Source organism: Ostrinia furnacalis, unplaced genomic scaffold (assembly GCF_004193835.3).
Source record: "Ostrinia furnacalis isolate ACB-3 unplaced genomic scaffold, ASM419383v2 OfSCF1233, whole genome shotgun sequence".
In the NCBI taxonomy this organism is placed as follows: Eukaryota; Metazoa; Arthropoda; class Insecta; order Lepidoptera; family Crambidae; genus Ostrinia; species Ostrinia furnacalis.
In genome coordinates this window covers 377077-389872 of record NW_021131472.1, presented here as the reverse complement: position 1 = coordinate 389872, position 12796 = coordinate 377077, and the positions used below count along the sequence as shown (strand labels likewise).

Here is a 12796-nt window from a genome sequence, read left to right as displayed (position 1 = left end):
CTTCACCGTGTCTATTTTCCGACACTACACCTTTTAAAACTGTTTGTTTAATATCGAATTATCGCAACACTGAAGTTTATTAATAGGTACTTTAGAGATGGTACGATTATACAAACTCCACTAGGTAGATTAAAATTTTTCTAATCGTAAATACAATAAATGCTTCTTAAAATTAAGTTTTTATTTATTTTACTTTGCTCATACAACCCTGACGCTTGAGCGGTGACGTAGATCAATTCTAAACACAAAAAAAATGCGCTCTTGTGAGCTTAGTAGTAAGGTGCGATTTCGAATGCACCATGTGCGTTGGTCTAACCTTCCGTCAAACACCCTGTACCTATATAGACAGACAGAGTTACTTTCGAATTTATAATATCAATACCTATAATATATTATATATGTATAATTTGTGAGTGAGTATGTGTATGAATCTAACATAATATATAATAATATAATATTTATAATAATATTATAAATGCGAAAGCAACTGTCTGTCTGTTACTCTTTTACGCCAAAACTACTGAACGGATTTGTATGAAATTTGGTATACAGATGGTCTAGACCTTGAGAAAGGACAAAGGCTACTTTTTATTGCGAAAATTCCACGCGGACGAAGTCGCGAGTAACAGCTAGTATATTATACGTTATTAATAAAAATATTGTTACTCATTAAACCTATTCACTAACCTCATCATCATTGTCAATCCGTTTTAAGATATGTAAAGTGGGGCATGCCGTTTTTTTTAACAATCTCTTCTTTTTTGAAGGGTCAATAAAACAGGTACTTTCAAAATGAATTGAACAAATGGTACTATGTTTAGTCGGAAACCAGTCTTTCCGTCCCGTAGCCGCGATCCATTTTTCTTTTAATATTGCATCTTGTGGGAAACTAGGAAAAAAAAGACATATAAATACTACAAATACACATTAATTAGAATATTTATTTATATATGAGAGTAGTATCATTCGTCTGTCCGATATCGATAAGAATCGATTATTGATTAAAGTAGTAGAACGAACAACACTAGTAGCAAAATTTGACAGACGAATGAGAAGTTGCGTGTACAACGAAGTCGAAGCGATGCGCGACAGTGGCGCTTGTCCGTTATACATCGCCTCTTAACACATAACGTCAGATCAAACGCTCAAAACAAACCCGGCAATGTATCGTAAAAATTTTTTGAATGGTAAGTTATAGATTTTTAGGTACAGTCTTGAAACCACAGCTTGGAATACTTAAAAAAATGTTTTAAAATGAATTAACACTTAATATAATATTAAAATAACTTACCCGTGATAGGAAATATGTCCTTGCCTTTGGGAGCTCGAAATTTTTGGCTTATTGCAATTAATTATCACACATTGAGGCATTTTTCTACTTTTCGCGGCCGTCCGCATGCAACAACAGACGCGCGTGGACTGTAAGCAGCGGCAGCTCATTCCGATGATTTATCGGGATTGGGACACGCGAAGTAGGTGCATTCGCGTTATCTAGGTATATCCACAGAATACATAATAGTAGCAACAGAAATTGCACTCCTTTGTGTAGGATCAGATGCCGACATTTTAACGGTAATAATAATAATGCAAAATTTCCAACGAACCTGGTGCATTCGAAATCGCACCCTACTACTACGCTCACAAGAGCGCAATTTTTTTGTGATCAGAATTGATCTACGTCACAGCTCAAGCGTCAGGGTTGTTCAAGCAAAGTAAAATAAATAAAATCTTAATTTTAAGAAGCATTTATTGTTTTTACGATTGGTAAACGTTAATATAGTGGTGTTTGTATTTCGTACCATCTCCAAAGTACCTAATAATAAACGTCAGTGTTGCGATTATTCGAAATTGGACNAATGCACCATGTGCGTTGGGTATTTTGCATTATTATTATTACCGTTAAAATGTCGGCATCTGATCCTACACAAAGGAGTGCAATTTCTGTTGCTACTATTATGTATTCTGTGCTATAACTCCAGAACGCACGAACCGATTTCCACGGTTTTGCATTGGTTTATAGCAAAGAAAATTCAAGAAAATTTAACAAACGAAATTCCACGCGGGCGGAAAGCTAGTTATGTAGATAAAATTAAATAAAATAGCACACTTATCAACCTAGGAAGGGATCAACAACGAATCGCCACTTGCAGTACGGAGTTTGATACAAATACTGACCGCCTCGAGTTGATACGGTTACGATCCGTTTCCGGGTTGACAAGTGTGTGTCCTTTAGACTGAAAATGTTGAGCAGTAGGCATTAGATTGACTTCATATTTGTCTACGTCAGGCCCTTAACGTATGGGTAAGTTATAACCGTGGTAGTTAATATGTGGGTATTCAATAAGCCTATTCACGGGCGCTACGAACATAATTACGAGTTTGTATTGTGTAAACTTCCTGCCTTAGCGTTGTCGCCGACCTATGACGAACTTAGGCTGAGCACAAACGGTCGAATAATCGGTGTTGATTTGATATTTTATTTGATTAGTAATAAGTTCTACATAATTATTAGTATCAGGATTCACGGCACTGAAAACTCAAGCAACCGATTTTTAACAACTTTTATATTTTCAAGTCCATGAAAAAAGGAAATAAATGGACACAACTGGATTAAGATAGAATCGGAATTGTGCAGCTTTTAGTGCCCAGCTATAATTTATTCAATCATAATAATAACAAAAAACTTGTTTAAAACGACTCGAGTTGTTTTAAATGGATTTTCATCTGTGTCATTCTCTCGACAGTAATTCTTATGACTCTTGAATAAAAAATGGTAGGTACTAAAGGCATTTTTAATAATGAGTTAGTCCTAGGTTACTTTTTTGACCTAACAAAGAAGATTGTTTTAAAACTTGCTTTTTGTTTTTCGCTTATTGCGTCCACCCTTCGCGGTAACGTATTTATTGATGTATCAAAGCATAGCAACGTACGGAGTACGGACATCCTCATATCAAACTAAACACTGCCATCTTACGTAGTTGTCGTAGGTTCTATATTGCTACAAACATGGTAAACTCTCGTGCTGACTGTACACCGACTGAATATTAAAATGTGCAGTCACGAACTAATTATCAGGACCCTGTGTCTACATTTATACAGCCGATATGTTACGTTATTCAAATCATATGGATATTATACGAGTATGTATATAATAATATCCATATACGATTGAATATCTAACGTATTTATCTGAAATACGACGAATGTAGGTATGAAGAAAATAAAATAATATGTATGGAGGGATCTAAAATACAACCGACTGATTCCCTAACAAATTAGGAAAGGCAATGACGTGGAATGAAAAGAAATACGCAACCGATGCGAGGGCATTTGTAGGCGGTTTCTATGCCTCTCATTTTTATTCGAGTACGCATGTGATTCGGGATTAGTATAGCTGCTTAATTCAGAGACTGTGGGTTCGATTCTCATCTTGCTTTGGGACACACATTTCCATTGTGAGTAACGTACTTTTAGCGCCTTTTAGTTCCCAATTTGGTTCCTGACGCGGATTGCACTGTTTCCTCAGTACCTACTGATTGACTAGGTATGCGAATTACCTAACTTCATAGATAAAGCCTAGACATGTAAGCGCAAAAGTGAGGCCACTTTTAGTGCACCATTCTGGTCCACTAAAAGTGAGGCCACTTTTAGTGCACCATTCTGGTCCACTTGAAACTTGAAACTTTTCTGTTTTAATTAAACGTCTTATTTATTAAATAATAATTAATAGCATTTTATTACGATAAAAATCTCTCAATTTAAAATAAAATAACCTTAATTTCAACATTTTAACAACTTTTTGATTTGACAGTAATGACAAGAGTTTTGCCTCACTTTTGACGAAGCGTTTGTTTTCACCTAGTATTATATTATCTGTGGTTTTCACCATCAATCCCTTATTTTAAGTGACCCCTATGGTAACACATCAGGTATGGAATTTTGTTTTCATAGGGGCCACTTAAAATTTAGGAATTGATGGTGAAAATGGGCATAAGCCTACCTTTTGATATCGAACAAAAAACAACACCATAAGTAATTTCAGTATGCCACATAAATATTAATTTTAACTAGGTTTCGTAGATATTATTTGCTTATTGTCTGCTTGATTGAATAATTGATTACTAGGCCTACAGCTTAATTGATTGAACGTAGGTACCTATACATTATTATATGATTGAACGCTCACCTAGTGCTGTTATGTAGACAGATACCTATTATAATTACTTTAACCGTGATAGATAATGTTGTGATAGTGGTTACTTCGATAGAGGAAGTTAGTTTAATAAATGAAATAACGAGTGGACTGTATACTGTATAAAATTAGTAATCTATTCAATTTTTACAAAATGATAACAAAGTGAGACCGATTACTATGAAGTACCTACTTGAAGAGAGTGCGTCAGGCCCGTCTTCGTGGATGTTCGCTCGCGAACAGATCATTGTTCGTTCGTTCGCCGAACAGTAGTACCACAGAATACATAATTGGTAGTACTAGTACACACTTAACATTAAACTAGCTTTTGCCCGTTAAGAAGTATTCCGATCGGTTTAAAATTGACAAAGTTTTATACAAACTTTCATCCCCTATTTTATCCCCTTGGGGGTAGAATTGATCAAAATCCTTTCTTAGCGAATGCCTGCAGGCTGCATGCCCAATTTCAGCCCTTTCCGTCCAGTGGTTTGGGCTATGGCTGTGCGTTGATAGATCGCTCGCTATGTTATCAGTCAGTCAGTCACCTTTGAGTTATTAATTTAGACTTACAGCACATCAAACTAAACACTGATGCATCTTATCAAACTGCTTTCAATTTTGTTTAACAATTATACTAATCATAAGAGTATGGGATCCTTGGACCTACATAGGTAGTGTTTGAGCAATAACAGATGTTTTTTTTTACTTAAAAAACCGTAAAACAATCCCCTTTTAACCGGGCCATGGCATGCCTCATTATTTTCTGCAGAATGGTCCGAATGCAAAAGGAAGGAGCACAGTGCGGTTTTCATAATGAGTAGGTACCTACAAGTTTACCAGAATTGAAATCGTAGATGCAGATACCTAAATAATAAACTAATGTTGTACTTACTTAAATACCAAAACCCCAAATACGTACCTTTTAAAAACTATTTAAACAAAATGTAAAAATAAAATTTGATTAATTTTAATCAAATTTTATGTAAGTTATTTATCTACCGCCTTTTTGCTAGATAGCACATACTAGATAATTACCTACTTAATAATAATAAATAAAAAATAAAATCGTTAAAGAACAAAAACTGTTAAAAATTGCTTAATAAAAACAAGAGTAAAAAAATAACTATTAATTAATAATAAAAGATAAACGAATCAAACAGTTTTCGGGTTTAAATTTGTATGATTATGTCGGTCCGAATCACGCGCCATTCGTACTTTTAAACAAGTCTAAATTCATTCGATCAAGCAACCAAGTAAAGTAACGTTCGTATAACACGGACACGGTGTGAATCGGACCGTCACTGACGCAGCTGCAACAAAAAACTAAAGTAGTACGGGGTAAATATAGCTATCCCGCTCACACGCAGGTAAAAGACCGCCGAGTGAGTGTGCGCGCTAGAGACGAATATCGTTATCGTCGCCATTTGCCAGTTTGCCTCCCAGCTTATTCAGTTGTCAACATTACGTTGAACGAGGTGTATTTCTACAGTGTAACCCTTGGTTTGTGGTGTCTGATGGCAGTTAATTAGTCAACAAAACAGTAAGTTAAATCAAAATAATACTTACAATCCCTTTGTTCGATTGAATAGATAACATTAGATGTTTTGTTTTTAATCATTGTTTTGTTAACGTTTGTATTTGCTCTACTGTTCTGTAATTTAACAAAAATATATCATGTAATAAATACCTAGTATTTTAGGCTTATAAAATGGTTTAGAAATCTCATTGCATAATAATTTAATAATGAAAATATCGTGTGAGAAAATATTCATTTGTTTTTATAGCAAAACAAAGTATAGATGCCTTTGCTCTATCGTAAGTTTCAGGCGTTGGAATTAGCGAAGAAGTTTTGTTTCTTGTTTCACACTATGAATTTTCTTCTGTATTATTTTAATGTTATGTAAACATCCTTATTATTATTGTTAAGGACATCAAAAGGACAAACTTTACAAATATACAAATACATCATTATAAAAAAATACCTATCTATCGCAACCTGTCCCAAAGTCCAACTTTGTGGTTTTAAATTAAGCCGACATTTTCAATTGAAAATCACAAAATTCGCACGAATGTGCGACACGTCCCCTCTCAATAATAATATTGTTTTAGTAGGCGTTTCGCCCGGATGTATTAAAATCAAAGTATGCGATGCGATTACTAGTTCTCGAAGGAGTCAATTCGCACACGATTTTAATACATCCGGGCGAAACGCCTACTAAAACAATATTATTTTTGGGACGTTTCGCATATTGGTGCGAACGAATTTCGTGTGAATCGACGAGGGACGAGCCTATTTATTATTTTGGTCCTATACAGTGTGAGTCACGTTAAAGTGTACATATGAAAATAGATGAAACTAGACCTATTTTTATCGACAAAAAAGAGGTCAAAAAATTTTTGAGATTTTTAAAAAAAAATTTGTAGACTTTTTTTTCTCCCAATTACTTGTTGTAAAGAAAACGTAATAACTTTTAAACTAAGCGGTATATCCTGATAAAATAAAAACAATAATAATGCTAAATAACAGGCGATACTAAAAACGATCATTGCAAACGTTGTGATAGGGATAGAGACATGCGATTTTTGGTTTTACAAAGGTAATACGATAGAGAATAATACAAAGTAATAAACCACCTGTTATAGGGGCATTTTTTGGAGAAATTTATCAAATAACCAAAAAAACACGAATTTAAAAGCAGATTTTTTTCAAAATGTATCAATTTTTATTATTTCTTGGAATTTTTTGTGTAATTTATTCATTTTTTTAGTATCATTACTGTCATGTTATTTAGCATTATTACTGTTTTTATTTTATCAGGATATACCTCTTAGTTTAAAAGTTATTACGTTTTCTTTACAATAAGTAATTGGAAGAAAAAAAATTCCATAAAAAATAAAAAAAATCTAAAAAAAATTTTGACCTCTTTTTTGTCGATAAAAATAGGTCTAGTTTCATCTATTTTCATATGTACACTTTAACGTGACTCACACTGTATAAATGCGTAGGTATACGACCCTATCAAAGTGACTTCTTAACATACATTAATATTTCTAAAACAATCTTTCGTTAAAATGCTCTAAAAATTATAATACTTCTGCATATTTTTTGTTTTACCCGACTGCGCTAGAAGGTTATGTTTTTCAAGTGTATATACCTACTAGCGGCCGCCTGCGACTTCGCACGCGTGGACCCCATTTTAACCAATATTACACTGTGATTCAAATACATAACATTTCTTTATTTAATAAAATTTCAATATTATTTACGAACGTCAAAAGCAGTAGTTTGAACAGCGCTTGATAGACGGCGTTGCACGGCTTCGTCATCCGCTTGAATATTTACGAACTTCAAAAGCAATGTTGATAAATGGCGCTTTTTTGTAAATATTTCTCACGTCTTATTTATTTATTGAAAACCTGTCTGCATAAATTATAGCCTATATGTTATTCTGGGTTATAAACAATAATACTATAAAGTTTCGTCGAAATCCGTTCAGTAGTGTTTGCGTGAAAGAGTAACAAACATGTTGACATCCAGACATCTATGTACAAACTTTCGCGTTTATAATATTAGTAAGATTAATAGGATTAGTAGGATGTATTTAATAGATTATGTAAGAAACACGTCCCCATTTTTAGGGTTCCGTAGTCCTGACAAGGAACCCTTATTTATGTATTTAAGTTTTATACTGGATGTCAGTAACTTTTTACTTCATATTTTTAGATGTACGTTTTGCGCTTGGCGCGTGACCAGACGGGCCAACAAAACAGCGGTGTTCTTCAGACAGTAATATCGACTATAAGGTAAGGCATTAATTTAATATGCACATTCAAAATTTTATCTTCTTTAAATTACTCATAATGACTTCAAGCTTTTTTGGATGATTTCTGATCGTTTGGTACCTACTTCATTCGTGTCACTATCAGTTTTAGCATCAACATGGGCTCTCGATGGGCGATGCGAATACGCAAACGATACGAACTCGAAAGTTTTTCGTTTTCAAGCTCAAATTACAGAGCTAGAGATGAACCATCCAAGACTGCATACCACTTAACATCAGGTGCGATTGTGGTCAAATACCTGCCTTGTTATGCATAAAAAAAACCATATCAATCTTTTAAAAATTGAAATATGTGTTCATTGATCGCCTTTGTAGTAATTGTCTTTCTTTTTCTACAGTGGCGAAGGTGAAAAAAGAAATGACTCTGAACAGGCCAAATATTTAGAAGATCTCCTCGCAAAGCAAGCAAGTCATCACTTACCATCTAGTCCGAATTCTTCAAGTTCTACCTTTTTACCCGTGAAAGAAGAAAATTTTGACGATGAAGAAGTTTCGATGTCTACAGGAATTTATTCAGAATTCCAGCTAAAAGAATGTAGTGTTTTATTGTCACGTTTAATGCCAAATATTGTAACTGTGAAATCTGAAGCTACAGATATGACTTCTGATTTAGATTTAGATGATCCACCTGGCGACGACCATCGAACGATGTCGCCGGACGCATTTGTAAAGTATGAAGAGAGCTCTCCTAAACAGCAAGACATGGAGGAATTCCAGCCTAATGAAAGTAGTAGTTCGGAAAGCGAAGATGATGATCCTATTAGGATACAACAAAGTTCATCAGGTATCCTTAAAAAGAACGAAACGAATTATCCGTCCAATCTTCAAGGGCATCCTGGGAAGTCAATAGTTTCTGCACAACCTGAAATTGTAGAAAGTAATGATTCCAATAATAAGAAAAGGAAAAGGGATGATAAGAAAACGTCTAATATAAAATCTGAAAAAAGAACCAGAAAAGTAACTAGAGAGTACAGAAAAATTAAATGGGAAAGCGATTTTCAATCCTTTGAAGGAGTTTTTAAAAAGTTTAGAGGACCTGAACCTGGACCATGCAAACTTTACGACACACCCTTTGAAGCCTTCACCGATATATGGACTGTAGATATCATGAGCAATATTGTGAAACAAACTAATAAGCATGTAAAATGGATAATTAAGGCTAAAGGAAATGTGAATGATTTAGCTAACTGGACCGACTTAGATTTCGAAGAGTTAATGATTCTCTTCGCTATTTACATTTACATAGGGTTCGATAAGCGCTTGTGGAACGAAGAATATTACAACCAAGAACCTTTATTCAAGACATTGATGAGCCACCGTCGTTTTTGCCTCTTAACGAAGTTTCTTTATTTTGGCAGTTTCTCGTATCATAGAAGTTATGATTATTGTGATGAAATGGCAAAACTAATGGCTTCACCGTCAAAGCAACTACAAATACTTACTGACGTAATCTTTCATCTGAATAAAAAATTTTCTTCCTTATATACTTTAAAACAAGATATTGCTATTAATGAATCATTGACCGCAATCCCAGACCAGTCATCTGATAGAATACCCTTTATTAAGCCTTATGATGTGAGATCGTATGAAATTTGCGAAGTGAATACGGGCTACTTATACAAATTCCAAATTACTGAGGAGAAGGCGAAGTCTGGCTTAATTTTTAATGGTGTTTCTTTGAGAAGTTCTGATATTATTTTTGGTTTATTAGAGGATTTGAGAAATATGGGTCATTGTGTTACATCAGTTCCTTACCACATTTCACCATTTTTAGCGCGGCGTTTTAAAAGAAAGGGTTTTAATTGTTTTGGAAAGTTGGATATTATTAACAGTCTTAACATTCCTTATGACTTCAGGGGTCAAGGGAGCAGAATAACAGGTTTTAGCACTGCTACACGAATAGCTCGTCATAGTCATGATGTTTCCATTTTACAATGGAACGAGGCTGACAACGAACAGTTAAGTTTGATATCAAACTTCCACAGTAATACAAATTTCTTTGATGTAGAAGCAGGTATGCCGTCAGTGAAGCCTCAGGTGGTGCGAGACTACAAAGTGGCAATGGAAAAACTGAACGAAAAGAATCAAAACCTCCGTAGATATTTAATTGGACAAGAGACAGATCTAATTTGGTATCAAAAGATGTTTTTGAATCTGCTAAATGCAAGTGTACACAATGCTCACGTTTTATATTATTGGTCTTTGATTCAGCGTGAAAAACATGCTATGATCTATAAAGAATTTCGTAAGGAACTTGCTATTTCTATAATGAATAAGTATCGCCACGGTTTGAGTAAAGGCAAATCGAAGTCGGGATACGACGTAATCAAAATAGAGTCATCGTACCAAAGTTCGCGAAACCGGCTTGCTAGTGATCTAATAGAAGATGATGAGAATACTGTCGATAAAAGATTTGGCTCTCAATCTCACTTGGTGCATGAGCCTATGTACGACGAACCTTCAACGGCAATCGTTCCAAAGTTTTGTGTCGTTTGCTTTCGGATGGGATTAAAGAATTTGGTTCGATCGCGATGTGTCACTTGCAACGAACACATGTGCTTTCAGAGGTGCTGGATGACGTGGCATTCAGAAACAAACCTCAAAAAATACAAGGAACTTTCATGAGACCTAGATGAAACTGTGAAATTTTTTTTGTCTTAATAAAGCAAGTTGTGATTTGATATCTGGTTATTTGATTGTTTGGATTCGACTTTGCTCTATTAAAATTCTCATTATTATACTATGGTTGTATACATATACCTATTTCTTTTAAGACTACGAAACGATGCCAGGTAGTAATATAAAAAATGCATGGACATTAAATTAAAACCCTTCTAATATACTCGTAAAACACGCATGAATTCGTGTGCCTATAGTATGGTTAACCTTATAAATGCGAAGTTGAGTTAATAAAATTGAGGTGTATGAGTATGAATATGTTTAGTTATTGTCTTTTGCTATGATCCAATCATCTTAAAAAAATAATGTTCTGACTATGGCAGTTAACTGGCACTGGCAGGTGCGATTTTGCAACTAAATGTACCTACAGTACGTGCAGTATACAGTCTACACATCGGACTATTCATTTTAGTTGCAAAGTCCCTATTACAACTACATAACAGACTCGTCGTGTGTACAAAGCAATAATATAAAGCCCCGCACTCACTTGCTTCCGCCGCACCTACCAGGTTTAATTGAACCGGCTTCGTTAGCGGCTGCGCCGGGTCGCTTCGCAACGCAGCTTCGATCGAATCAGTTTCGCTTTCGCATCTCGAGATAATGAACGAGGGTTGTCTTTTTATTGGGTGCGAACTCTTGAGGTGCAGTACAGCTAATTGTTTTTCACATATACGCTAGAATAAAAATAAAACTATCTAAACACGAGGTTGGCAATTTTCTTTTAGAAGAAAAAGGATTCATTTTTCAAATGGTGGCTAGCGTGGATATTGGAAACGTAATTTTCTAAGGCTTATCTAGGTAAGTACATACTAGCTACGATACACATACTGGTGTGGCGTTAGGACAAACTAACATAAACTACCTACCTACTACTGGTACATTCAGCGTCAAATGGTTCGTGACACAAATAAACAACTGGATTAAGGTACTTTTATCAACTTTTTGGTCACTTTAGGGTCAAGAACTTAACGTATTTGACGCTGACTGTAACTATGATCGGAAAAACCTCTGGAAAATAGGCGAGAAACTTTAAGGATAATGTCACTAAAACAATACAATTATATCCAAATAAGCTTTAACTGAGGATAAAGGATGGATCGGCAGAAAGGAAGTGGACCCTGCTTAATGCGGAAGCGTTTCCTTGGGGATCGCTAAAAATACATCCAACGGATCATGGAAACAGCTTACAGCTGAATTGTTTTTCTAGAGTTCCGCACAAATTCTAAAGAAAATAGTAGGTTCTAAGCTTGATGACGTGTTGGTCTGCCTAACCGTTGTCACTGAGTCCCAGATTTACTTTTTTCAGAGTTGGTTTAGGATTTAGAAATAGTTTAGGTAGTTCAGAGCCTGTAATATTATCCTTTTCAATAAAATAATTGGAACTCAATTTTAAATCTAGGTACTCATTTGCTTCTATAGCTGCAAATGTAGGTAAGTAAATAATTATATTTTAGCTAAGCATTAAAGCTTCCAAGCATGGCGCGCTCCATCGCCCTTTGGGTGACCTTGAGCCTTCTTATGAGGCCCATAGTAAGCGACCACGTTTCGGATCCATAAATCAACACTGGCAGCACACACTGCTCGAAGACTTTTGTCTTGAGACACTGCGGTATTTCGGACGTGAGTATATTGCGTAGCTTCCCGAACGCTGCCCAGCCGAGTTGGATTCGACGATTGACCTCTTTCTCGAAGTTGGCTCTACCTAACTGAACTGTTTGTCCCAGGTATACATAATTGTCAACAACTTCGAGTGTAGAGTCTCCAACCTTCAAAGGAGTGGGTGCGACACGGACATTAGACATGATTTTTGTCTTGTCCATGTTCATTTTGAGACCCACTTGTTGAGAGGGGGCCATGCTTGGAGTTTCCCTACGTGATCGAATCAGAAATGAGGAGATCCGCAGGAGAACCAAAGTGACCGACATAGCTCGCAGAATTGCTAAAACCAAGTGGCAGTGGGCGGGGCACATAGCTCGTAGAGACGATGGCCGTTGGGGCAGAAAAGTTCTCGAGTGGCGACCACGGGCTGGAAGACGTAGCGTGGGCAGGCCTCCTACTAGGTGGACCGACGATCTCGTAAAGG

General features: G+C 35.6%; 2 protein-coding genes across 3 annotated transcripts in view; one reads left to right on the top strand and one right to left on the bottom strand.

Annotated features, from left to right (window-relative positions):
• LOC114351983 (kin of IRRE-like protein 3) overlaps positions 1-12796 on the bottom strand; it is a gene marked incomplete at its 3' end in the record, with an annotated part of 66622 nt that overhangs the window by 31231 nt on the left and 22595 nt on the right. The window lies entirely within an intron of this gene.
• Positions 5622-10869, top strand: LOC114351980 (uncharacterized). Of its 2 annotated transcripts, none has more exons than XM_028303379.1 (3): positions 5622-5732; positions 7917-7996; positions 8373-10869. In XM_028303379.1, exons 2-3 carry the CDS (start codon positions 7917-7919, stop codon positions 10657-10659), a joined length of 2367 nt encoding a protein of 788 aa, XP_028159180.1. In that variant the 5' UTR covers positions 5622-5732; the 3' UTR covers positions 10660-10869. The 2 variants fall into 2 exon arrangements, with proteins under 2 accessions (XP_028159180.1, XP_028159181.1); XM_028303380.1 differs by having other exon boundaries at positions 5622-5729; positions 8373-10715.

Coding starts and splice junctions, on each gene's coding strand:
- LOC114351980 (XM_028303379.1), top strand. CDS start 7,917: ATGTACGTTTTGCGCTTGGCGCGTGACCAGACGGGCCAACAAAACAGC. Junction 7,997..8,372: donor ACAGTAATATCGACTATAAG/GTAAGGCATTAA, acceptor CTTTTTCTACAG/TGGCGAAGGTGAAAAAAGAA.